This window comes from Crotalus tigris, unplaced genomic scaffold, assembly GCF_016545835.1.
Source record: "Crotalus tigris isolate CLP2741 ecotype Arizona unplaced genomic scaffold, ASM1654583v1 scf7180000018825.4774228, whole genome shotgun sequence".
Taxonomy (NCBI): Eukaryota; Metazoa; Chordata; class Lepidosauria; order Squamata; family Viperidae; genus Crotalus; species Crotalus tigris.
Window position 1 is genome coordinate 4396414 of NW_024097215.1, and position 25299 is coordinate 4421712.

Here is a 25299-nt window from a genome sequence, read left to right on the forward strand (position 1 = left end):
GGAGGAGGAGGAGAAGAAGAAGAAGAAGAAGAAGAAGAAGAAGAAGAAGAAGAAGAAGAAGAAGAAGAAGAAGAAGAATAAGAAGAATAAGAAGAAGAAGAAGAAGAATAAGAAGAAGAAGAAGAAGAAGAAGAAGAAGAAGAAGAAGAAGAAGAAGAAGAAGAAGAATTATTACGAAACCTGGAATCTCTAAATCCTCACTTTCTCCTCTCTAACTCTCTATAGTTTGGTATCCATGGAAGCGAGGAAAGAGAATACATGGGAAGGAAGAGAGAGAGAGAGAGAGAGAGAGAGAGAGAGGGGGGGGGCGAGATCGAGCGGGAGACGATCTAGGAACCAACTTATTGCAGTGGACGGAAGGAGATGCCGTTCCTTCCGGCGCCGGCTATTCTCCTTTCCCGCGTTGAGGTAAGGCGGTTTGGCGCCGGCTGCGCGCGGAGGCGTTGACTGGGCAGGAGGCCGGGACCCTGGACCGGGCTGGGGAGGGTGGGCGAGGGCAGGAGAGTCGGGGGGCTGTGTCTCGGCCCTCCTGCCCGCCTGCTGGGCGCCCCGGCTGTGGCTGAATGGCCGCCCTCGCCCCTCCACCTGCCTGGAAGGGAGAACAGCTGCTCCCGAGTTTCCCCTCAGTGCAGTCGGCTGTGTGTGTGGTGGGGGGGGGAAGAGGGGGCGGAAGGGGCAAAAGAGCCTTTTTCGTTTATTTATTCTCTCCCCCTCCCCCCATCGTTTCCCCCACTTTGGCTCCCGGGAACACTCCAGGACTGGAAAACGGTTGACTAAGCTGTAAACCATGGCTTTCAACCCCCCCCCCCGCAATATGAAGATTTCCCCACGATTCCGAACCCAAAGTGAAAGGAATCCCTTTATGGTTTAGCACAGGGACGGGGCAATTCATTCTCCCAAAGGGCCGCTCGAGGAACTGGGGCTGTTGTGGAGGGCTGAACTGAATTCTGTTCGGTTTTAACCCGTTTTATTTATATATATATGTATATGTATATGTATGTATATATATATATGTATATATGTATGTGTATATGTGTGTATATATATATGTATATATATATATATGTATATATGTATGTATGTATATGTATGTATGTATGTATGTATGTATGTATATATGTATAAATATACAGCTGACAAAGTGAGAGAGAGCCTGTGGCTTAGAGGTTATAACAACTGCCTAACATGCATCTAGCCCAGGTTCGAATCTCAGAAGAGTAAGTCTGGCTGAAGAGAATTAAAGGAACTCGAAATAGCTATACCAGTTCTCTCTTTATTCTTTGTTAGCAACCTAAAAATGTAAATAAATATATGTATATTTTCTGAGGTTTTCGCGGGTGTTTGTATGTAGGTCTTTGGTTATTTGGGGTTTCTCCCACGTAAAATTGGAAGTGTCTTGGTGACGTTTTGACGAAGTCCCATTCGTTATCTTCAGGCTGGTGCTCCTAGAAGCACAAAGCCGAAAACACCGGCCTGAAGATGACGAATGGGACTTCGTCGAAACGTCGCCAAGACACTTCCAATTTTACGCGGGAGAAAACCCGAATAACCAAAGACCTACAAATATATGTATGTATACAGTGTATGTATGTATGTATGTGTATGTATGTATATGTATGTCTAAAATAGTCTTAAAAATATGAGTCTTGGATATATTCATATTCAAAATCAGAAGACATAGATCACCAAAACTAAAAATTTATTTAAAACTTAATTTTAAATAAATTTTTAGTCTTGGTGATCTATGTCTTCTGATTTTGAATACATGTATGTATATGTATGTATGTGTATATAATATATATGTGTGTGTGTGTATATTTTAAAATCCTAGTAAATTATATGGTTTTGATTAGCTGCTACTGGTAAAAATACATGTTACGTCTTGTTTACATTTGATTTCTAATCACAGACCAGACAAGGACGGCCAAAGGGCCACCAGATGTGACTCCTCAAATGGCCGTATCTGTTTTAGCACAATCTGTGAATGGAGTGTAATCTGACTGATTTCTCTTAATAATAGGACATGTTGGGATATTTTCTTGGGATGTAAGTAGAGAGGACAGGTGACAACTCTGGCTCAAAAGGGTCATTGCAGAAAATGGTAGATTAGGGAAAAACAAGACAATGTTTTGATTATTGGTCCTGAAAATGCAGAAGGCATCCTATGATGGAGTTAAAAAACAGCAACAAAAAGAAACCCCTACAGAGTTAACACATACACTATGTCAATTTGGGTGTGTTTGCGGTGGTGTGTGTGAATGGGGTATCTTTTTGAAGTATCTTTCTGAACTGATAGATGGTTTTTTTCTAATCGGGAAGTATGGAGATTTTGTAATGGCAGACTATTTGTCAGCATTAATCAGGGTTGAAACCAGATAGTTCCTGCATCTCAAAAAATCTTTCTCTTCCTGCTTTTCGTCTCAGCAGATCATGTTTGGCAACTAACTTACTTCCCAGAAGTGTGGGGGGTGGATGGAATATATTGTTGATTCAGTGTAAAAGTATGAACTAGAAAATAAGAGTTCAGAGTTCAGCTGAGTTATAAATGCCTTGGATTTAAATCCTTCACACAGGAATAGATTGTCCTGGACTCCAGAGTGACTTTAGGGGATGATCTGTATGTGGAGCAGAATGGGTGATCAAGACTTTCTATTATTAGCCTTACAGCCAGCCTCTGATCTGTAACTTAAGGACAGTAAAACTGATTTATACTGCGGTTGCGGTTTGACCAACACGCAAAGCCAAGAGGCGCGGCGGATGAGCCATACTTTTCTTTACATTGCTATTTTATCAATCTTTGCAGTTTGTCATATTATGGGACTTGGGATTGATCAGTATTTTGACTTTCTGAGTATGAGTTGTGATTTCTGGAAATTTTGCGTTATGTTCTACAAATCATGGTTAAATATCAACAAAAAACGGAGATTATGCATTTGTTTACTTGGCTTTTTGATTTAGCCTGCCATCTAAACACTGCACAGTAGCCTTCCCATTTTATGTCTCTGTGTCTTCAAATCATTCTTGATTGCTGACAGTTGCCTAGAAATGTCCCTGCAGATTTCTTGGCAAGATTTTCAGAAGCGATCTGCCATTTTCTTTTTCCTTTCTACCAGGGGTCCCCACTCCCTGGGCCGCGGCCCACTGGTAAACAGTGGGCCAGCACGCATGTGCACAGACAGCTCCACACCAGCGGGGGAGGGGCGGTGCATGCACAGATCCACTTACGCGAATGATAGGCTGGTGCATCTATCTCCACTCACGCAAGACGTTAGTCTTCAAATTTGATTCTTCCTTTTCTTGAGATACTTCTTGGAGTCACATAAGAACAAGGTAGCACTGCTTTGGCCCTTGATCAGCAGGTGAAGTCATTAGAAATAACGGATTTATATTTGAGTTCACAATCTTGGCAATTCTGGTCAGTGTCCATATTAAAAGCTTACGGATCTTCTCTTGCTTGGAGAACATAATTTCCTGATATAAAACTTCTTTCATACTAGAAACTGGATGGCTTCTAATGCGAAGCTCAAGCTGGACAGAGGAGTTCTGTTGGAGGATGGCATGCCAGCTGCAAAGAAGCCTAGGTAGGTGGGATACTTTCAAATGGATCTCTATAGCTCCCGAATTGGGAGTGAAAATAAACTTTGGCCCCTTCTCTGGCATGTGTGGGGATATATTCTTCAAAAAAAAAAAAAAAAAAAAAACAATTTTCCAGACTGAAATTCTGCACCTAAAAATCCTCATTCATCAAGCTGTTCTATTTCCATTTTCATTTCACTCAGGAATACTACTTTTAGGTCAGCTTCTATTTTTCCTCTGTTTTTGGTTCAATGTAGCTAACCTTGCAAATATAACAACCAGAATTGTTAGACTAAGGTTCTGTCACTGCTATCCTCAATAGAACTGCAAACATTCTGGCTATTTGCCTGTCATTAGTTCACAATATAACCTACTTCATGGTACTCTTAGAAAGATGAAGGGGGGGGGGGAAATCAGGTACCTGAGATCCTAGGACACAGGTCGGCAACCTGCGGCTCCGGAGCCGCATGCGGCTCTTTGAGCCTTCCCCTGTGGCTCCCAGCCTCCTCTGCCTTTGCAGAGAGAGACAGAGACAGAGAGAGGCAATTGCACTTCCCTGCTTCTCTCTTTCTCTGTGTGTGGGTGTGTGTGTGTGTTTTGTGTGTGTGTGTATGTGTAAAAGAGAGTGCACTCACAGTGTTCTCCGAGGAGCTGAAAAGCTTTCTGAGCGGAGCTCCTCCCTTTGCTGCGTCTCTGAAGGAAGCAGGAAGCAGGAAGGGCAGGAGAGAGCTAGCTAGCCCAGCTAGGCTGACTCAGGAAGTCTGGGAGTTGAAGTCCATGAGTCATAAAAGAGACAGGTTGCCTACCCTGGAGGTTGTTGGACAACAGCTTGAAGCTTGCCAGGTGAGCAGCAGATAGGAGGGGGGGGAGAAAGAGAGAGAGAGGGAGAGAGAGAGAGTGGGGGAAGAGGAGTGGCAGATCAAGGGCAGATAGAGAGGGAGGGAGAGAGAGAGACCCTTTTGACATCTAAAATGAAGATAACACTGCATATATCCTTTTTTTACCTTTGTGTGTATGTAATTTTATTCTCTTAAAGCATTCTCTTGGTGATCATTGTTTTAAAAGTATGGATATTCCCAAGAGTCATATTTTTACTTTTATTTTTAATGTGTATATGTGTGTGTGTGTGTGTGTGTGTGTGTGTGTGTGTGTGTGTGTATATATACACATATACACATACTCATACACACACACACATACACATACACACACCTATAATAAAGGTAAAAAAGGATATATGCAGTGTTATCTTCATTTTAGATATCAAAAGGGTTTTGCGGCTCCCAGTGTTTTGTTTTTGGTGGGAAACGGGTCCAAGTGGCTCTTTGAGAGTTTTGGGTTGCCTACCCCTGTCCTAGGAGAAAAGGCAATAGAGAAATATGATCATTAATTATGCTCATATCTTCCCTTCTGTCCTCTGGCTGTAGGAAACTCCTGCCAAGTCTAAAATGCAAAAAGCCCCAGGATCTAGTCTTGGTGATTGGAACAGGCATCAGTGCAGCAGTGGCTCCTCAAGTGCCAGCCTTGAAATCTTGGAAGGGCTTAATCCAGGCCCTGCTGGACGCTGCAATTGACTTCGACCTTCTGGAAGAGGAGGAGAGGAGAAAATTTCAGAAGTGTCTCGAGGACAATAAAAACCTCATCCACGTTGCTCACGATCTGATCCAGAAACTGTCTCCCGTGAGTTGAGGCACCCAGAAGGGATTCTTTTGCAGTCTTGAAATAAAATACATGCTTAAAATGGGTGAGCTACAGAAGGCCCGCTAAGGATGGATGGGCCGATAGCTCTGAAAAAAAATCCAGCTGCCCAGTTGAATGTCATTGGCAGCGATGCTCTTTGCTGAAGCCAGAAGCCCAGTTGATCTGCTTATTTCCAGTAAGGCTAATGGTCCTGTTTTGAATTCCGTCCTCAAAGAAGGCTGAGCATTATGGCTGGCCTCCTCTAATAGTATCCCTGTGACACGTTCCTCTGGTCATGGTCTTAGACAAGTAACATTAAAATGTGCATCCATAGAAGATCCCCCACACCTTACTTTTAAAAGAGCTAAAGTTGGGTGGAAGAAGAAGCTGGGCGCCCAAGCTAATTTGACAGTGGTAACCAATGTCAGATTAAGGTACGGAGTCTGGTGATACCTGTCACCTTTTTCTTACCCGACGCCCTTGCGTGTCCTCTCAATTCCAGTCACCACATTAGTTAGGATGATGACAGTTGGGGTTCAGCACACCTGAGAGGCTACCCCACTTGGGGCAGGTGGCCTGAGATCCGGGATTTTGGTGTGTCTTGTTTCCTTTGCAGCGCACGAGCAATGTCCGTTCTTCCTTCTTCAAAGACTGCTTGTATGAGGTCTTTGATGACCTGGAGTCCAAGATGGAAGACACGGGGAAGCAACTCCTGAGGTCAGTGCTCCACCTGATGGAGGACGGTGCCCTTGTTCTGACCACCAACTTTGATGATCTGCTGGAAATTTATGCAGCTGATCAAGGGAAACATCTTGAATCTCTTGACCTCACCGATGAGAAAAAGGTAAAGGTATCCCTCTTCCTGTCCTAAGAGGAGTCACATCTTGGCGAGCAGTCTCCCATGAAAAAGTTTAATAAATAAGCCCAAAGTGGTAGATTTTGGAAACTGCATTAAGCCAAAAGCAAATAAACTAAGTTGTGGCTTAGCTTGATACATGAACACTGTCAAAATACATATTGCTTGCTTTGGTTCTCTCCCCCATAATGAAATTCGAAATGAAATTCGAAATGAAAACTTTGCCCTAGAGCAGTGGTTCTCAACCTTTCTAATGCCGCGACCCCATAATACAGTTCCCCATGTTGTGGTGACCCCCAACCACTTATACATCACTGGGTGCCAGGGGCGTGGCCAAAGAAAAGGGAGAAAAATGGTGGACAGCCTTGTTTGGCGACCCCCGTGAAATGGTCATTTGACCCCAAATGGGGTCCCGACCCACAGGTTGAGAACCACTGCCCTAGAGAATCTATAAACTACTCTTGATAGCTGAAGGCCAAAATGTTGTATATTTGTATCAATAATAGATGTTCAGTACTACACAATAAGCAATCAAAATATAATGTCCCTAAAATTACACTTTCTACTTCTAAAATCTTGGAAACAAAATTTTGAGCAAGAATGAGACAGCAACAGAGACATTAAAGGGAATTAGAGTGTCAAAGTAACAAACAAGAGAGCAGGAAGTTGCTATGATTCTAGAACAGACATGTCAAGCTCGTGACATCCTGCAACGTATCGGAGCTTTTTCCCCATTGCCAGCAATGGGGTGGGCATGGTCTCGTGACGCGTCCGGCCCTTGGGCTGGCAGTTTGACACCCCTGTTCTAGAATGTAGGTTTCACTGCAATTTTCATCCTAGATTGCTTTCATTGAATAGGTCCTTGAGTGGGCACAGGAGAAGAGGAAGCTGAGTGTTCTTCATATCCATGGAGTCTACACTAATCCCAGTGGAATAGTGCTTCATCCAGCAGGTTACCAGAACGTCCTACGCAACGTAGAAGTTATGGTGAGATTGGCAGGTTCCTTTTAACTGCTACTGACTTTGCAGTGAAGATTGTTTTTGGTTTTTGATTCTTGAGTTTATAAACATTTAGAAATAGCCATAATGTTGGAGCTGCACATTTGAAATTGGAAGGGAAGAGGCAGACAATATATATATAGATTTCTAAGGAGTCCATCTCATCCCCAATCCTGCTCATCTTCAGCCTGCCATACTAGGCTGGAAATATCTCCCAAACATGGAGTTCCTATCCCATATCGGCCTGCAGAGAATCAACACTTTGAATCTTGGGGTTTGGTTTTTTTTTTTTAATTCTCTGCCTTGAATTAATCAGACAGACTGGGAAAAGTGTGTCTGTGTGTGGGGAAACAGATTTGGCCAAACCAAGTCACAGTTTCTGTGCTTATCTGCAGGGTTGATTCTGACTTGTTCCTGGCTTGCTTAAGATATGAATGGTTAAAATAATTGTGGCTTAATTTTCTCTGTAGACCTTCAGTTCATATTTGTCTCTGGCCTGATCTCCAAAACAGGTATAGGTTGAGATTTAAAAATGGCTCCATCTTTAGGAGAGAATGGGAACTAATCCTTAGAATCTTTTCTCAGTACCTTGCAGAGGGACTTTTTCCTGGTGCTGGCTCTTTAATATTGAATCATAATACAGTTTGTATGGGTATTTGCAACAGCCTTCCAGCAGATGCTTTCACTGGAATTATCTGAGGGAGGTGACTTTATACTCTTTTATAATCGTAACTTTTCCCTTTCTTATGAAGATAGAAACATTGTGTTTTTTGTTTTTTTGTTTGTTTGCTTCTTTGTCTGCCTTGTCCTTTAAAGCGGGAGATCCAGAAGTTGTACGAAGCCAAATCTTTCCTGTTCTTAGGCTGTGGTTGGACTGTGGATGACACAACCTTCCAAGCCCTCTTCCTTGAAGCTGTGAAACACAAGTCAGATCTGGAGCATTTTATGCTTGTGCGCCGTGGAGATGTGGACGAATTTAAGAAGCTGCGAGAGAACATGCTTGACAAAGGGATTAAGGTCATCTCCTACGGGGAGGAATACTCAGACTTGCCTGAATATTTTGAGAGGCTGGCAAATGAGATCTCCAACTGGAATCACACGGGTAAGAAAAACAAGTTTTTAATAATGTTTTTTTTTTTTTGATATATTAGAGTTTTTCAACTTTGTATGCTGCCCAGAGTCAATTTTTTACAAGATGGGCAACTGTACAAATTTGATAGATAAATAAATAAAAATAAATACATTTTCCAATGTATAAGTTTAATGGTGTATCCAGAAATCCCAAAGAAACAGGATTTATTTTAGTGATTTACCAAATTTAGAATCAGAGTGATGCTTGGTGGTGTACAACCTGGGGCCTTAGATGTGCCCCTCCCTACCAAGAGTTGCCTTTTTAATGTGACAGAAGGGGATAATAATTTATGTGTTCTAAACAACATTTAAATACAATGTAGGTTACAATGTACAACAATCAATATAAATTACATACACAATTTAAAATGGTTCAGATTGTGTTGGACCTACCTGCTTTTTAGAAGTTTAGACTCTGAGGTTTTCTAAGTAGAGATTTAGTTTAGGTGCTAAAATGCTTCTGGATTTCTTTCAAACATCCTTTGACCTCCTACTCTATTAAAGATAACTGTTTTGTTTTTCCTCTCCTCCCAGGTCCACGACAGGGGGAACAACTGAATGGCACAGATACTGTGCGTATTGAAAACAAAGGTACTGAACTTACTTAACATTCAGAATTCCTTGCTGTTAGCTGGGAAGATGAATCTTGCTAACCAGCAGGTACCACTCACACTAAAATTGTCTTTTTATGTGTGGTAGAAGCTTAGGACTAAGCATAGCAGAAAGTATCATACAGGGGATGGAAGATGCCCTGGGAAGAATGGCAGTGGATGCTTCCCTGATTTAAAACTCCCAATAAGCCAGATTAAGGTGGTTTTTTTTTTGTGATGATTCTGTGTTAGCAGAGACATGAAGAAAAGCAATAAATCCAATGGTTCTTACTGCCACCGAAGAACTAATTAAAAAACTTTTGTTTCTTAGGGAGGAATACTTGTTAAAAAGGGAACTGCCATGTTTTACAGGACATCTTAGCTTAAGTAAGAACTCTTGAAAACCTGGTTTGATAGGTGAAACAGATTGTGTGCTTCCCGTGTGTAGAGTAATTAGGGCAATATATCCTGGTATTTGTCCATTCATTTGCCAGAGGTTGGCCCCAACTGGATGAGGCTTACAGGACACATTGATATTGTTCCTGATTAATTAATGCAGCAAACGCTCCTGATCATTTAATAGATCCTGATGCTGAGGAACAGGAAGCACATTTCACAATATGTTTTCCCACTTCTGTTCATTGCAAGATCCCCTTGTGAAAAAAGTACCTAGCCTGTTTCAGCATCGAGAATCCTTGGGTGAGAGGTATCATTTCTGCTTAGAGAAGTGATATGATGCATGGAAAATCTGTATTTCAATGGTAGACTGGTCCTCTCACCCTCCCTCTTATAAGAGGGAGTTTCTCAAAACTGCCGTTAAGTTACCACTCTGTAAACTTGATATTCTATAAGAGTATGTATGGCTAAGATAATACGGTGGTAAACTTGAACCTGTGTTTTTTCAGTCTTCTGGGAGCTAGAAATTAATCATGTCAGCCATTTTGTGTGGTTTCCAGCCAGCCTTTTTTAAATAAGATTCTCCGTATTCTTAAGATATCTCCCTTCAGTAAGGACAGACAACAACTGAAGATACTCAGGGAGTAACCGACAATGCTCGGCATATTGTCAGAGCAAGTGACATGCAGGTCCTGTAGTTATATGACTGCATGGCTAGCTGAGGAATTCTGGGAATTGAAGTCCACACAACTTAACGTTGCTGAGGTTGAGAAACACTGCTGTAGATTAAGGCATTATGTTGGAAATTCCTTCCAAGAGAGATTTTCCCAGAGATGAAGACATGTTTATTCATTGTGATCTCGTTTTCTATTTAGGGTTTGTGTCAATAAAAAAAATATTATCGATCTCTTCAAAACTGAATTTATTACTTCTATTTTGATATTCTGTAAAAATTTAGACTGAGTCACGTGAACATTTTTTTAAAAAGTGAAACTCTAATTTTCTAAATCTTTTATACTGTATAAATTTGAAGCTGGGATTTTTAAAAAGTTCACCTGTCTCCGATTTACGTGAGCTTTATGTAAATTATTGCTAATAATGATGTTGATCAGCATAATATGCATACAATACTTTTGGTTAACTGACTCACGGTTTACATAGCTACTCAATTCTGGGTTGGTGCGATACAGTTTACTAAAATAGACTAATTTGTGGCTTACCTGTTCGATGTACAGTTAAATGCCGGTTTGAAGCTAGCTTAGCTAGACTTATTTAACTATATTTTGTCTGCTTTCATATATTACTAAGTTGTGATTTTTAAAGCTATTGTTTACTGATCAATCTTATCTGGTGGTTTGTATATGACACTCACAAGCCAAAAAAATAAATCACATGAAGGGTTAATGCTTGCGTGTTAATTTGGTCTTTAATGGACAAAGTGGCATAACTGTGGATACACAAGACTTTTCAGATTTTTGTTTCAACCTGTCCAGTGGGCAGGTGGACGGGCGGGAAATGTATTATGTTCAGATCAAACTACGGGCTTAAAGTAACAGCAACAGCTTCCTTTCTGCTGCTACAAAGCTGGAGGCCCTACCTAAAATTCCACAGGTGGGCCTAGCGAGAATAGAAGAACAGAAAGTGAGCAAGCTGCACCCCCAGACGGCTTTTCAAATCCAGGAAGACAAAGAAAAGGTTTTAGAAATTTTATTATATAAATTTTCAGCAGGCAGCATTCAACTTATTGCACTAGGGCACATCTGCAATGCTGAGCTACCAAGGCGTCTTTGTAGAGACATTGGTGTTATTCAACATAGCACTTTATATGAGGATCAAGAGGCACTCTGAAAGGAGAGGAAAAGGGAGGAATGCAGCAGGCAGCCACCAGGAGCATCCCTGGTGAAGGAAGGGGAGAAAGAAGCAGACTGTTGGTTTGGAAAACAAAAGCCAGCTGCAGATAGGATAGCATGCAGTGGCTCCTGCTGGCTGGATGTGTATCCCTCCCCCTTGACGGGGAGAGAGAAATCATTAAACCCTCTCCTGAAACCAGCTCACCTGCCAAAATTAAAATCCATACAAAGACTTGTTTTTCCCTTTAGGGGAAGGACCCTGTTGGCCGGAGAAGGGACCAGATACAGAAAGTGTCCTTAGAGAACCGTCAGGCACACAACCATCTGCTTCTCTGGTGTGGATTGAAGATCGTGTGCAAAGATAACACGCAGGGTCATCAGACAATTCAGACACGCTTAATGCATAAGGAGTTGACAAGAAGACTTTGTGAAGGAATCGGCAGCCCCCACATTCATTCATACTTCCTCCTCTGAGAACAGATTTACCCTTACACTCGGTTGTGATTCTTTTGCTCTGCAGTTGGGGAATTGTGATCAAAGCCAGCTTACGAAGCCTACAGCCTTAGCAGACTCTATCTCTGCTCCACATAATAATCAGGGACAGCTGATTTAAAGGCTAGGAAACAGTCATTTGTTCCGGCGTCATCCCTTCGGTTTCTCATCCCCAGAAATCTCCTCCAGAGTGACTGCTTAGGCCCAAGGCTGAATCTGAGGTATGTCAGCCAAGCCCAAGGACTGGAGCACAACTCTCTTCCTCCATTCTTGTGACACCACTAACCCAGGATGAGCTAGAGAAAACGACAGAGGAATGGAGGGAGGAAAAAGGAAAAGAAAGAGAAGGAACGAAAGAAAGAAAGAAAGGCTGGAAAGAAGGCTTACTGGATGAGCGAGTATGGAGCAAAGAGGTATTCTAGAGGAGGTGTTTTGAGAAAGACTTCTCTCAAAGAACTTTAGAGCAGGACAAAGTCATTTTAAATAAGTGGAATACAACTGAAGACAGGTAGCTTTCTCTAAAATCCCATGCACTGCAGGGAGGAAACTGTGCAATATATAATGAAATGAGGACAGTGGCTTTATTTGTTTTTACCTAGCGCTCCTCTATGCTCTGTTGCACTATGCCAAAAAAAAAAAACCAAACAAACAGACAAAGACAAAAGAAAGCAAAGGATGAAGGGATGGGGTGTGGGGTGGGGCAAGATTCCAGGAAAAGTCACATTGGAAAGCACATTCCAAAGACATCGGCAAACAGGATTTTGGTGCAATGATGGATGCTTAGGCCTTCATAAGAGCAGCAACTACAGCCTTGGCATTAAGGCTACGTAGGTCACAGTAAGTCTGTCCAGTTCCCACAAAGACAATCGGTTTGCTAGTGATGTATGTCATGGAGATTGCAGCACCAACCTGGGGAGGAAAACAAACAGCACACGTGTTGCAGGCCTTCAGGGGACCAAGCAAATCGGGATGAACCCAAGAAGTTATTTTAAGCCAAGGACCTTACAATATCCCAGAGGGAATAATTGCAAAGGAATCTATTCCTTGGTTGCCATAATTAATGTATAAAGCAAACTAAACAATATGGATTTTTTTTTTTTCCCCAGCCAGAAACGCAGTCCTTTTGTTTTGTTCAGGCAAGCAGTGGCCATCATATCAGGCAACGGAGGCTTAGAGCTTCTTGCAATTCTTTTAATTTCTGTGCTTTCCACAAAAATTGCCTAGAGGCTGCCAAGCTGGTCTAAGACACGTCCCAGCCTAAACATATCAAAGGTGCTACCTGCCTCAAGCAAGGAATTCAAATGACCCAGTATTTACCTTGTCATCAATGGTATCAAACTTGGTGAGAACAATTCCATCAATGAGACGTGGGGATTGAGCTATGGAGTAATCCGCAAGAGCTTTGTTAAATTTGACCTGGAGGAGCGGTGGAAGGAAAAAAGGAAATGGGTTTGGAAAAATCTGCACAGAAGTACGCTTTTGTCCTTTATTCACATTATGTTTGTTTGTTTGTTTGTTTGTTTGTTTATTTATGAGACTTATATACCGCTTTAAGTGCAAGCACTCTCTAAGCGGTGTACACCAGTAAGCAATGTATGTGTATGTGTGTGTGTGTGTGTGTGTGTATATGTATATATGTGTGTGTGTATATATATATATATATATATATATATATATATATATATATATATATATTTACATTGCCCCCAACAATCTGGGTCCTCATTTTACCTACCACGGAAGGATGGAAGGCTGAGTCAACCTTGAGCCGGTGAGATTTGAACCGCTGACCTGCTGAACACAGTCAGCTAAAGTGGCCTGCAGTACTGCACTCTAACTGCTGCGCCACCTCGGCTCTTTTTAATGTTAAAAATGTTCACATTATGTGTTGTAGAACCTTCAGTGTTCCACACAAGTGATCTACAGCCCAATTCCTCAGTGTAACACACTGGATGATAACCACCATTCAAAGGACATGAATTAGATGCCTGAGTTTGTAGCTAGGTTCAAATCCACTGTCAGCATCTCCTTCACTCCTTTTTGGGGAGTTTCGGTAAAAGAGGTGTGTGAAGCCTCATTCAAGGGTTCTTTTGCTTAAAACACACACACACACAAACACAAACACACATTCCAGAAAGTTACCAAATGGCGGAAGAAGCACAATCCTCAATGACTTCCAAGGTCAGAGAAAAGTCACCTGGGAGTTAAGTATTTGCAAGTTGCCCATCTCTGGTTTATGGCTTGGATATTATAATTAACTTTGATACTGTAATATGAGCCAAACCAGGATGGCTCAAACCATCGTCCACAAATGATGAAACACTTACCAGCTGATCCACAGCCTCGTTTCCCACCAGAGCTTCACCCACGAACAGAACAAGATCTGGGGTGTTAACCGCAATAAGCTTAGCCAGGGCTGTCATCAAGGGAGCGTTGTCTTGCATCCGGCCTGCTGTGTCCACCAAAACCACATTGAAACCTTGGTTGCAGGCTGGCAAAAAAGAAAGATGGCGCATTCTTGGTCAAAGGAATAAGGCTGGGGGACAAAATGGTTAATATTCTGTAGCCTCCTCAGAGGTGGAAGAGCAAAGGCAGGAGAAGGGAGAAGACATTTCCAGCATCAACATGATTGTGGTGGGGCCAGAAATATAATCCGTGTACAGTGGAGTAAGCCTTACCATATAAAATGGCCTCCATGGCAATGCCGGCTGCATCCTTCCCGTATCCCTTCTCATAAAGCTGCACCATGGTGCGGCCGTTGTGGCTTTCTGGTGGATGCAGAGTATTCAGGCGGCGAGTATGAGTACGTAGTTGTTCCACAGCTCCGGCACGGAAGGTATCACAGGCAGCAATGAGGACACTATACCCGTTTTCAATCAGCCAGAAAGAAATCTGGAGGGTGGGCAGAAGAATATGAGCTTGCTAACTCCTCCAAGCACAAAATCCAATATATTGATAAACTAATATATCATTCTTAAGGACAGGTGAGCCATCCTGAAGTAAGGGGGTCAAGAAAGCAAGCAACGTTTTACACCATGTTTATAGCAGAAGGCCTTTAGCAAAAAGAGGGCCTCCCGTGTCTACATCTCCATAAAATGACTCATTATGCCAGTCTGATAGGTTGGGCTATTAAAGATTTTAGTAGATCCGAACTTCCAGTTGCTTACAAACACAAGAGGGAAGCCTCTACAATACCTTGGCCAAGTTGGTTGACTTCCCAACTCCATTGACGCCACAAAAAGTGATAACGTAAGGTCGTCGGTGAACCTTGGCATCCATCACATCACGCAAGACGTCCACCCGGCGCTGAGGCTGGAGGATCTGCACCAGAGATTCTTGAAGAGCTTGCTTCACAGTTGAGGTCACCGCTGGAAAATTGAAAGCAAGCGATATATTCCCTCCTTACGATGTACTTTATTGGAAATCTCCCATACCCCATAGCAAATAGGGAGAGCAGATAGACAGTCTGGGACATGATTAATCAAGGATACCAGGAAACGGTGTAACTGAATTATATATAGCCTAGTTGCTGTTTTAAGTATGCCACATGTGTAACTTTTCTGTGCAGGTATCTCCTTTCAATTCTCATCAAAACATACCAAAAACATTTCATGAGATATTCTTTTGGCCAATGATGCTTTGAACTTAACACCGTCTCTTTCTAGTTGGGAATGGACTACCGCAACAGAAATCACTATGGACTGGTATACTTGCAAAATGCTCTACTGGGCAAAGGGAGTGTTATAAGCTCTACTGTGATGTACACTGTCTTTTCTGATGGATGACCGAATAATCTCTCTAAAATAGAAAAACCAAGCTATTCCGAGATATGCATTCCACCATGAATGAGTGCATTTGGGTTCGTATCCAAGGATGGTGCCAACAGATGAGGCAAGTCTGCAATACAAGGAAAAGCGACTAGAAAGTTAGAAACACTTACTGGTGAAGGTACCCATCACTTTGCCTTCCAGTTTCTTGGCAACAGATTCACACAACTGAACTGCAATCTCCGCAGCGACATTCTTCGCTTTGGGAAAACAGAAGGCACGCTTGAGTTAAGAATGTTAACGTTTCTAGTTCGTATTATAAGACATCTGAGTCTCGCAACAACCGAGGTAAGATAGTGCTGCCTACAGACACTCTAGATTTAAAGCCAGCATCCCCCAGCTGAGCCCTTTGGTTTCTTCTGTTGTCACTTTAGGAAACGGCAAGTCCTCGCCATGCAAACCATCTAAGGCTCCAAAGATGGAATTAAACTCCAAAGATGGAATATCTAATGCTCCAAAGATGGAATATGAGGGGTGGGAAGAAAGTGCAGATTATGAGAAAAGGTTATTTTAAGGCTCCTCCGGTATTCATTTATTCAAGAAAGACAAGGGACATCGTAACGATCATAACTACAAGGACTGCAGAAAGGGGAATTGAGGGCTGCAGGCTACTTGGCTTTGCTATAAATTCAAATCCTCCCGAACCCAACTGAAGTTTCAAGATACACAGCTTCTATATATCCCCACAGCCTCTAAATATTTTTAAATATCCAACAGATGTTGCTGCAGTGTACAGATCTAGACAGCCCTTGTCCAATCTCCGATAGTCCTAGATTAGAAGATTGATCTTAACTGGAGGATCAACTCTGGAAGCATGGAAGGTCAAAGGCATTTGGGGTGTTGACTAGGTTATAAACCAATGAGAGTTTGATCTGAAAATAGGATCAAGAAGGAAAATACGATACAAAATGCATTTTGTAAGCAATTTGGGGACTTATAAGTCTTGACGCTCAATTTCCCTGCTCCCTCTATCTTTCTTTCGCTTAACCTTCAAGAAAGAAAGCCATGACTTCTAAGCCCCAACTAACAACATGGCCAGCTTTTCTGACTCTGCTGGGGGAATAAGTAGAACTGTATGAAGTCCAAAACTGACCTCTTGTCAAAGGAATTCAGTCTTACCAATCAAATGATCTTTCATCTTCTCCAGCACAGGCTCCATATCCTCTCTTGACAAGCTTTTAGAACCCACAAGACCTTTCAGCATTCCAAACATGCCTCCAAGACCACTTTTCTTCTTGCTGGAGATAGGTGAGGTTAACATGGTGCAGGATAGAAAAAGCGGATCAAATAAAAGGATTTTCCTCAAGTTCCCCCTCTTCAGTAAAATAGCGATGTGATCTTGTTTTGAAACATTCTTTCACAACTTCTAAGTCAATTTTCAACCAACTGACACGGGGGTGAACAAAACATCCCCACGCTGAAGAACAAACAAGCCACAAAATATAGAATGGCAATTGCTTAGGTGCGTGTTCCTTCATCAGGATTCTCAACTTGATCTACTCAAATTGTTTTGAACTTCAGTTCCCTTTGCCCCAATCAACGTGGCCAATGATTTAGGACAGTTGTAAAGCAGAATATCTGGAGAACGTCAGCTCACCTTTTTGTAAGCTATCTTCAAACCCCACATTGCTCTCTTGAAATATATTCCCAAATCACAATATAAGAACAAAGTCACAGAATTGGGAAAGTGCTTATGGGTGCGTGGGCAAGCAAAATCATTTACATACTAAGCATTTCTTAGCTATGGCTAGCATTTGATTTTTCTTTTGTTTATTGAAAAGGGAATTATGCTACAAGATGGGAAAAGGCACAGATATATGTAATGGTAGAGGAGACAAAATTGGGAATTAAGATATATCAATAAAATAGCTCGCTTTTCTCCTTATCCAAATAGACCAGTGTTTCTCAACCTTGACAATTTTAAGGCATGTGGAATTCTGGGAGTTGAAGTCCACATGCCTTAAAATTGTTGAGAAACACTGAAATAGACCATAATTTCAAGGCCTTAGCATGCCCTGCAGCTTCTCCTTGTGGCAGTTAGTTCTTGTTCCAACTCCAAAGGGATTCTGTCTGAAGCAGGTCAACTGACATCAAAGACTGAGTTCACACATTACTCTAAGCCAGGGGTGTCAAACTGCCGGCCCACGGGCCGGATGCATCATAGTGAAACCATGCCCACCCCATTGCCGGCAATGGGGAAAAAGTCACGATATGTCATGTGACATTGCGAGTTTGACACCCCCGCTCTCTAAGCCAATCTTTCCCAACCTTGGTAAATTGAAGGTGAGTGGACTTCATCTCCCAGAATTCACAGTAATGGTTTTGCTAGTGGAATTTTGGGAGTTGAAGTCCATATCGCTGAAAATGGTCAAGATTAGGAAACCCTGCTACAAGCCATAAACTCAATAAAAGTTACAGTCCATAAAACCAAGAAAACTTCACAATGCTTTGCAGAACAGATGAAGAGGCCCAGAGATTTCACCTTGTGTTTGAAGAGTTTGGAACCACTTTGTCCTCTTCTCCAGGATCCTCTTCACTATCATACTCGAGATCAAGAAGACGGCCAGGCTCACGACTTCCATCTACCAACAGCTGAATCGGAAACAGTTTGTCTTAGCCCCCTGAGCAAACAGCACTTATTGTGGCTTAATTAATAAACAGTGGCTAAACCAGAATTCAGCTAATCTTTTACTTTTGCAAATGTGGCTCAGCCATTGATTAGAACACGACATTTGCTTTAGTGGCAACGTTTGCACCAATGTCTCATGATATAGAAGCCCTGATAATCTGTGCTGAAGGTTTCCGTGCGAGAAAAATCACTTTAGCTCTGGAGAACCCCAGTCGAGGCTCCAGACCAGGGGTAGTCAACCTTGGCTCTTTTATGACTCGTGGACTTTAATTCCCAGAATTCCTGAGCCAGCTTAGCCAAGGTTGACTACCCCTGCTCTAGACAAAGCCACCACAAGGACAGGAAAGTGGAGATCTTACCATTTCCGCATCATAATTCTCCATGGGACAAGCCTCTGTGTTCCCATTAGTAGTGGAGTTACTATAATCAAGTACTTTGGCATTAGAGTTCCCTGTATCCCACACACGGGGCTTCTTCCCCTTGTCCTTCTGAGCATCCGGCTTTGGAGACTTGCTAAGGAAGGCAAAAAAAACCAAAAAAAACCTTTTAGATCTTCGTACTGAGCTAAACAGAATTCCTGTTCTGAATTACAATACGTGCAACTTGGTTGGACCGTAGAGAGAAGGGGCTGGAAATACAAGTTGCCCCCATTTCCATTTAATAAAATAATAAACCGCTAGTGACATTTCAATAGTGTGTGAGATTTTGGCAATCTTGCTTGAGAAGCTGGCACCCACAATCTGCTACACTGAACAAGGTATAGGCTGTGTTCTGCGTTATACTTTCCCTTCCCATCTAGTTAAAATGGTTGGTCTTGCTGAGGCAGTTGCATTACTACAGAACTTCTTCCGGCAATTCCTCGCTGAAAGAGGTTTTTGTGCATGTGTTGTGCCTGCACAGAAGCCTCTTCCCGTGTTTCACTTCATTTATGCCTGCTGTGCAAAGAAACATCAAAGAGACCCTTCACTTGAAGCATCTCTGAATTGAAACATTCCTCGCAAGCTTTGTGGAGATATATAGTACTTATCCTGGCTGACTGCAATAAAGAGTAATGTTAGATGTTTGGAGGGCATCTCCAACCATCCAAGTTAGGTTCTGATGGATGGAGAAACAAGAGACAGCCAACTTGTCCAATTATTGGCCTCGCTTACTTGGATTTCTCTCCACCCTTCAGCCGTTTCTTGAAGAATTCTTCCCGGTTCTTCTTCAGAATTTCATCCTTACTCAGTTCTTCCTTTTCCCTAGTTATAAGAGGAGGGTCCAGCTTAACTGCAGGAGTGGTTTTGGGAGCTGCAGCCATTTCATTTCCTTGAGCTGAAATAACAAAATTGTGATTGTCCCATATAAGGTGGTGAAGCAGGGACCGGCAGAAAGCAGCTTCCAAGCTGAATCTACTGTCAACTTACAAGGTACAGCAAACACAAATCCCGTCCTCCTTCAGTGAGTCCTTACTCACCAATACCAGCTCACCTTCTTTTTTGGAGCTTTTGTTTTTCTTATTCTTAGTTTTTTCTTTTGGTTTCTCTCCCCGAGTTTCTATCATAGACTTCACTGTTTTTTGGGACTTTGCTGATTGTTCAAAAGTCTTCATAGCAGTGGGAGCTCGGATTTTACTGCTCTCCTCTGCTTCCCTGATCAGAAAAGAGGAAAAATGTCATATTAGGAATACCATGGAAAAAAAAACCCACATTTTTTTCCTGCATGGAATCTGCTTCCCTCCATGATATGATTTCCCAGACTGTGAGGTCTACTTTCTTTGGGGAAGTTCTAACAAGAGTCCAGGGGCATGAAGAAGAAAGGCACTACATCATTACCATAAACTGCCTTTCCTAAAGCATTACTGTATTGTTTTCATTGTCAGTGGTGTTCATTTTGGTGCTTAGATTTTTAGAGGTGTGTACAGTACCTCTAGTGTAGAGATTACAGTAAAGGCAGATATGATGACAAAAAGTTTAGAAACCCTGGCCATGATCTGCTGTAAAGGAGAAATATATAACAGCAGCACTTAGATTTATATACCACTTCACAGTGCTTTACAGCCCTCTCTAAGCAGTTTACAGAATCAGCATCTTGCCCCCAACAATCTGGGTCTTCATTTTACCAACCTTGGAAGGACGGAAGGCTGAGTCTACCTTGAACTAGTCATGATCAAACTCCTGGCTGTGGGCAGAGTAAGCCTGCAATACTGTATTCTAAACACTGTGTCACCACGGCTCTTGGTATATCCATTACTCTGGACCAAGTGCTACTTGCCAGCACTCTCAGTGGCCAGGAACCTAAGAAGCTGATGAACACCAAGCTGCTTATCTCAGTATTGCCTGCCATAAATCTGGGTACATGCTAGCCTACAGCACTTAACACCACAGCGCTTAAACTTATATACCACTTCAAGTCCTTTACAGCCCTCTCTAGACAGTTTGCAGAGTTAAACATTCTAGTTTATAGCTGGGAAGTCTGCAGCTCTGGAAGGGGTGGTGGGTTTTTGAACACAGATTTAATTTGGTAGCCAGGACAAAGCAAATGGCTCCAAAATCCCTGAAATACACTACAGCAAAGTGCATAACAACTGAACCCTAAGGATCACCCACGGCCCTCCCCTTTGCCCTGCTGTCACTGATTCCCTTTGCAGACGTTCAGCTGCGAAAGATAAAGCAACTGGGATAAGTCAACGCAAGAAGAACGTGTGTGACCACAAAAGTGATGATTCTGTTACCGTTGGAGACGTAAAAAGTCCTCCTTAAAATCAAAAGTGCCATTAAGGATCCCAAGAGTTCCCTTCTGTTGAAACTCGTTTCGATATTTATCTCTAAACTCCTTATGGACATCATCTATCAACTTATCCACATAGGTTAAAGTCAAGATTTTCTGAAATCCAACCTGCAAAAGAGAAGTTGTGTTGTAAGAAAAAAAATGAGAAGTTGTGTTGTAAGAAAAAAAAAATGATATAGTTAAGAGGGCTTATATCTAAGAATATGTAAATTCTTTTGCCTTAATAGTCCACAGTATGAATCACCTGCTTCCATTCACTGTTTCTTTTCACACAAGCAGAACTACAAGCTTTCAAAGATTACATTTCTTAATCTGCTTTCCAAATACATGAAATGATTCAAATAGAAAAGAACATGTATAAGTCACTGCTATAATGACACACTGGGTTCACTCACTCACTTTATAAAACATGAGATGCATTTGGTTCTATAGTTTTTCAGACAAAGCAGGATTAAATATTCCATAGCAATGGTGTGATTTGTGAACCTCAGCACAATAGGATTACAACGTTGGGAAGGAAGAATATGTTGCTGAACTGTGTTCTTCATTGCTAACTACCCGACAAGAAGTTGTAATTCAGTAACTTCTAGAAAGGCCACACAATTTTCATCTGTTCTATGTCTCAAGAACTAGACAATAGTGAAACTTTTAAGTTGCAGTTTAGTATTCATTTGCTGCTGAAGCCTTTTTCGTTCAACACAAAAGAGCATACGCACCACAAATACAAGCTCAAATTGATTGTCCAGCTTATATTTAAGTGTAAGGGCTTCATGGTTGAAAGAGTTGCTGCCACCTCGCTCCTGAAAAGAAGAAAATTAACATAATGAAACGCAAGATCTACAGGTCAAATGTGGCTTTTGCAATTATTCTTGGCAGTGGGGACTAGGGTGCAGACCAACGTGAAAGAGGCAATCTCCAATGTACAGGTGGTTGAACAAGCATGCCAATTCTATTTCTTTTTCCCCCAAGACCTTAATTTCCGAGATACACAATCTGTGCCCGCTAAAAGTATACTGTAATTCATTCAAAAATATGAGGCTAACAGGAAGGTTTTAAAGCTTTTGTTAAGTCCCCGTTCAGCAGCCTGCATGCATCCAGAGGTTATTGATTCACTGCCCAACTCAAGGTCCCTGCAGCCAATGTATGATGGGAAAAACAAACAATAAACCTTTACAAAAGACTCAATTTATGTTAAACCTAGACAATGTATAACTGTAAAATACAAAATAGAAAATGGAGAGCAAACACAATGCAAATAAATAAAAGGGAATTCAGCTCAAATGGATCCTATCTCTGATCCTATGTGGAACCTGGAGAATCTAGTTAAAACCAATTTATGTTATTCGCTGATTTCTTAAAATTAATATTTTTTTGACAGAAGTCAGATTCATATGATGAGGTACAGAATGTTCTCACTTGAGCATTTCTTGCTATACAACTTCAGGTAGCACTATGGTATGATTGTCAAGAACCATTGAAAGCCATCTAACAGCTACTTCCAGATGATCCTTTTCTGCTCTGGGCCCTGTGCTCCATGCTCTCCCCCGTGAGATCTAGGATCGGCTTAACTTACGGGGTGCCTATTAAGAACTCATGAACATGATTGTTGGAAAAATGCCTCTTTTAGTGAATATAATTTTATATTGTTGGAATGTTTATTGCTACTTTTCTTGTCAACTCTTTTTAAGAAGAATTGCATAGGAAGTGGAACCTGAGTATGGTAAATTAATTTTAAAAAACAAATTTAAGAAGGATTGTTCCAGATTCTGGAAATCCAAAATCAATGAAAACCTCTTATAATAAATTTCTTTATCTTGGACCAGCATGAAATGCTTGAATATACCAATTCATTAAGATCATGTCTTCTGAACAAGCAAATGCAAAGTTGAAAAAGACCATCTGGAGATTACTAAATATCACTTAAAGCCTGTTGGCAAGGGATCTGGGAAAGCATAACAGTCCCATCATACATGGTACAATTTGACTCCTCAGCATAGACTTTGAAACCATCGGTTAAAGGAAAACTTTTAGATGTAAATGGATAACAATGCCCAAAAAACTCCTGAAGTCGTTAGAACCATCTGGTGCTCAAGTAAATGATTGGGGAACGGGGGACAAAAAGGTTTTCTGAGTAACTTATTCAAAAAATAGTCTTTCAATGCAGGAATCTATTGGAAGAAGGGAAAAACCTATGGTCCAAAAGATCTAGTCCAGTGGTTCTCAACCTGTGGGTCGGGACCCTATTTGGGGTCGAACGACCATTTCACGGGAGTCGCCAAACAACGCAGTCCACCATTTTTTCCCCCTTTTCCTTGGCTGTGCTACTCTCTTTTATTCTATTGGCTTTTGAAAGCCAATAGAATAGATTCTCTTGAATAGAATCTAATTCTATTGGCTTTCAAAAGCCAATAGGAATTGTCCAGGCTGTCTCTGCTCTGCTGAGCCCGCCAAAAGTCCCATTCTGCAAACGGTGCTGCACCAGTTGAGTAGTCCTTGACTTACGACCGGTTGAGTAGTCCTCGACTTACGACCGGTTGGGGGGTCGCGGCATTAAAAAGGTTGAGAACCACCGATCTAGTTCAAATAATCTGACTGAAATTTATATAGCGAAGTTCATGAAACACATTACATCATGTGTTGTTTCAATTTGATTTATGTGGTAAGAATAAATTGAAAATTGCCAGTTACTTATAACTTAAAGTAACATGTCAGTTGCACATTTAATCTCTCAGATACAGTAACAGTGAAGCTTGGAGTTAACTAATTATTAAAGGCCAAGAAGAATGACAAAGAAATAGATAAGTCATGCAACTGAACACTTAATCCCCTCCCCACCAAAAAAATCCCTGCTAGTTTATTGTCAGATGAAAGAATAGAACCATATTACAGAAAGAAAGAACCATACTAAAAGAATCTAATCTCTTTGTGACATTTGTTGTAGGCTCAATGACAGAGCAGTATGCTGAGTAACTTTGCCTGTCCCAAATAAACTAGGAATCTAGGAGATCAAAATGCCCCAATTATAAGACGATGCAAGAATTGGCCTGCTCAAAATATTGATCAACAGGCATGCAAATTAATGGGAAGATCCAGTTTAAGGCTGAGTTCTTAACTATTATTCAGACACAATTATATTAAGCATATAGGGTGTTCTGTTGCAACAGCAGCATGAAAAAAAACACTACAGAATGACGACAGAGCAGAAGAAACAAGTTTTCATAATTTCTTTTTCCTTTTCACATTATTTCTTGATCTTTTATGTTTTTCCAACTGTAAACCATAATCCTGAAGAGCAGGACACTGCCTTGATAGAGCACATTTCATTTGTACAGAGATTTCCTATTCCTTAAATAGTAATAATGTCTTACAAGGGAGGTGGAAGGGAATAAATAATTTATTTATTGCACAATACTTGTACAGCTATATCATTATGCAAGAGTCATGAATTGACTCTATTATTTCAATTACACCCTAGCATCAAGCCCTTAAGGACGTCTAAAAGATCAAACAGACGGAAAATTTGATTGACGGGATATCTGGGAGATGGAGGATTAAAGAGAATGGGGGAGCCGGAAGTTCCAAAAAGGGGCTTAATCAATAATCAAATAAGATAAAAGTTCCCTTTAATTGATCGATCTCTCCCTCCCTCCCTCCCTCGGCAGTTTGGCTATTGCCCCCTTCTAAATTCTTCCCGTGATCTCCTGGTGGTCTCCCATCGCAGGATTAACTAGGGAAACCCAGATCGTCTGGGTCTCCGCCTCCCCCACGTCGTCGTCTCGCATGGGTGAAATATGCGACCCCCACGAAGACCACACGTGGAAACGGGTCCGGGGCCCGAGAAGCAGTGGGGGGGGCGGTCTTACCTGGAGGAGGACAGACCGGATCAGAGCGTTCACGGGCGCCGTGCAGGCCGCCGCGGGGCCGCGCACGCCTTGGAAGCACCAGAGGACGAGCCCCCCCTTGCTGAAGATGGTGAAAAAGTCGAGCATGGCGGGATCGGGGGCGCCGGGCCCTGACCCGGGGGGAAAGGGGGGAAACCGGGGAGCGACGGGACCGAAAACGCCGGGAAACCAGCCCGACTTCCTTACCCACGTCAGATTCTTCTCTAAGTACTACTCACATCCGCCGGAAGCCTCTTGAAGCCCCTGAACTCTGATTGGATCCCGTCCTCGGGAGAGGTGGGGCTTCTGCGGCTCATAGAGATAGAAAGTGAAGAGTTGCTTCAGACGTCTTGTGGCCTTTTATCACTTATTCCTCTTTTGTTTGGAACGGACCGGATTCACGAGCGGCGAGTGAAAATCCTGCGTTTTGTAAATCGAGACACAGGATGTTTATTCCAGGAAGGAAAGATGCTCAAGGTATGCCGGGCTTCCTTCTTGAAGATAGAGATAGAAATAATAGAGAGAGGAAAAAGGATTCATAGGTTGGAAAAGGAAACCGGGGGAGGAGGGAGACTTTTGGACACGACAGCCTTAAAGCGGCCTCCACCGTGACGGAAGAGGCG

At 42.0% G+C, this 25299-nt stretch overlaps 2 protein-coding genes across 2 annotated transcripts; one reads left to right on the forward strand and one right to left on the reverse strand.

The window, feature by feature from the left end:
- The first annotated feature begins 314 nt into the window (after nucleotides 1–314).
- On the forward strand, nucleotides 315–12210 carry FAM118B (family with sequence similarity 118 member B). The gene is made up of 7 exons (XM_039356638.1): nucleotides 315–408; nucleotides 3498–3581; nucleotides 5004–5256; nucleotides 5873–6100; nucleotides 6971–7099; nucleotides 7928–8213; nucleotides 8777–12210. Exons 2-7 carry the CDS (start codon nucleotides 3505–3507, stop codon nucleotides 8848–8850), a joined length of 1047 nt encoding a protein of 348 aa, XP_039212572.1. The 5' UTR covers nucleotides 315–408; nucleotides 3498–3504; the 3' UTR covers nucleotides 8851–12210.
- Nucleotides 10921–24912, reverse strand: SRPRA (SRP receptor subunit alpha). The gene is made up of 14 exons (XM_039356636.1): nucleotides 24659–24912; nucleotides 21512–21595; nucleotides 20740–20903; nucleotides 19497–19657; nucleotides 19178–19340; nucleotides 18386–18539; nucleotides 17880–17989; nucleotides 16517–16635; nucleotides 15511–15597; nucleotides 14766–14938; nucleotides 14249–14462; nucleotides 13898–14061; nucleotides 12888–12986; nucleotides 10921–12479 (listed from the first exon to the last, which is right to left on the reverse strand). The coding sequence occupies exons 1-14, from the start codon at nucleotides 24782–24784 to the stop codon at nucleotides 12351–12353; spliced, it is 1947 nt and encodes a 648-aa protein (XP_039212570.1). The 5' UTR covers nucleotides 24785–24912; the 3' UTR covers nucleotides 10921–12350.
- Between the last annotated feature and the right edge of the window lie 387 nt (nucleotides 24913–25299).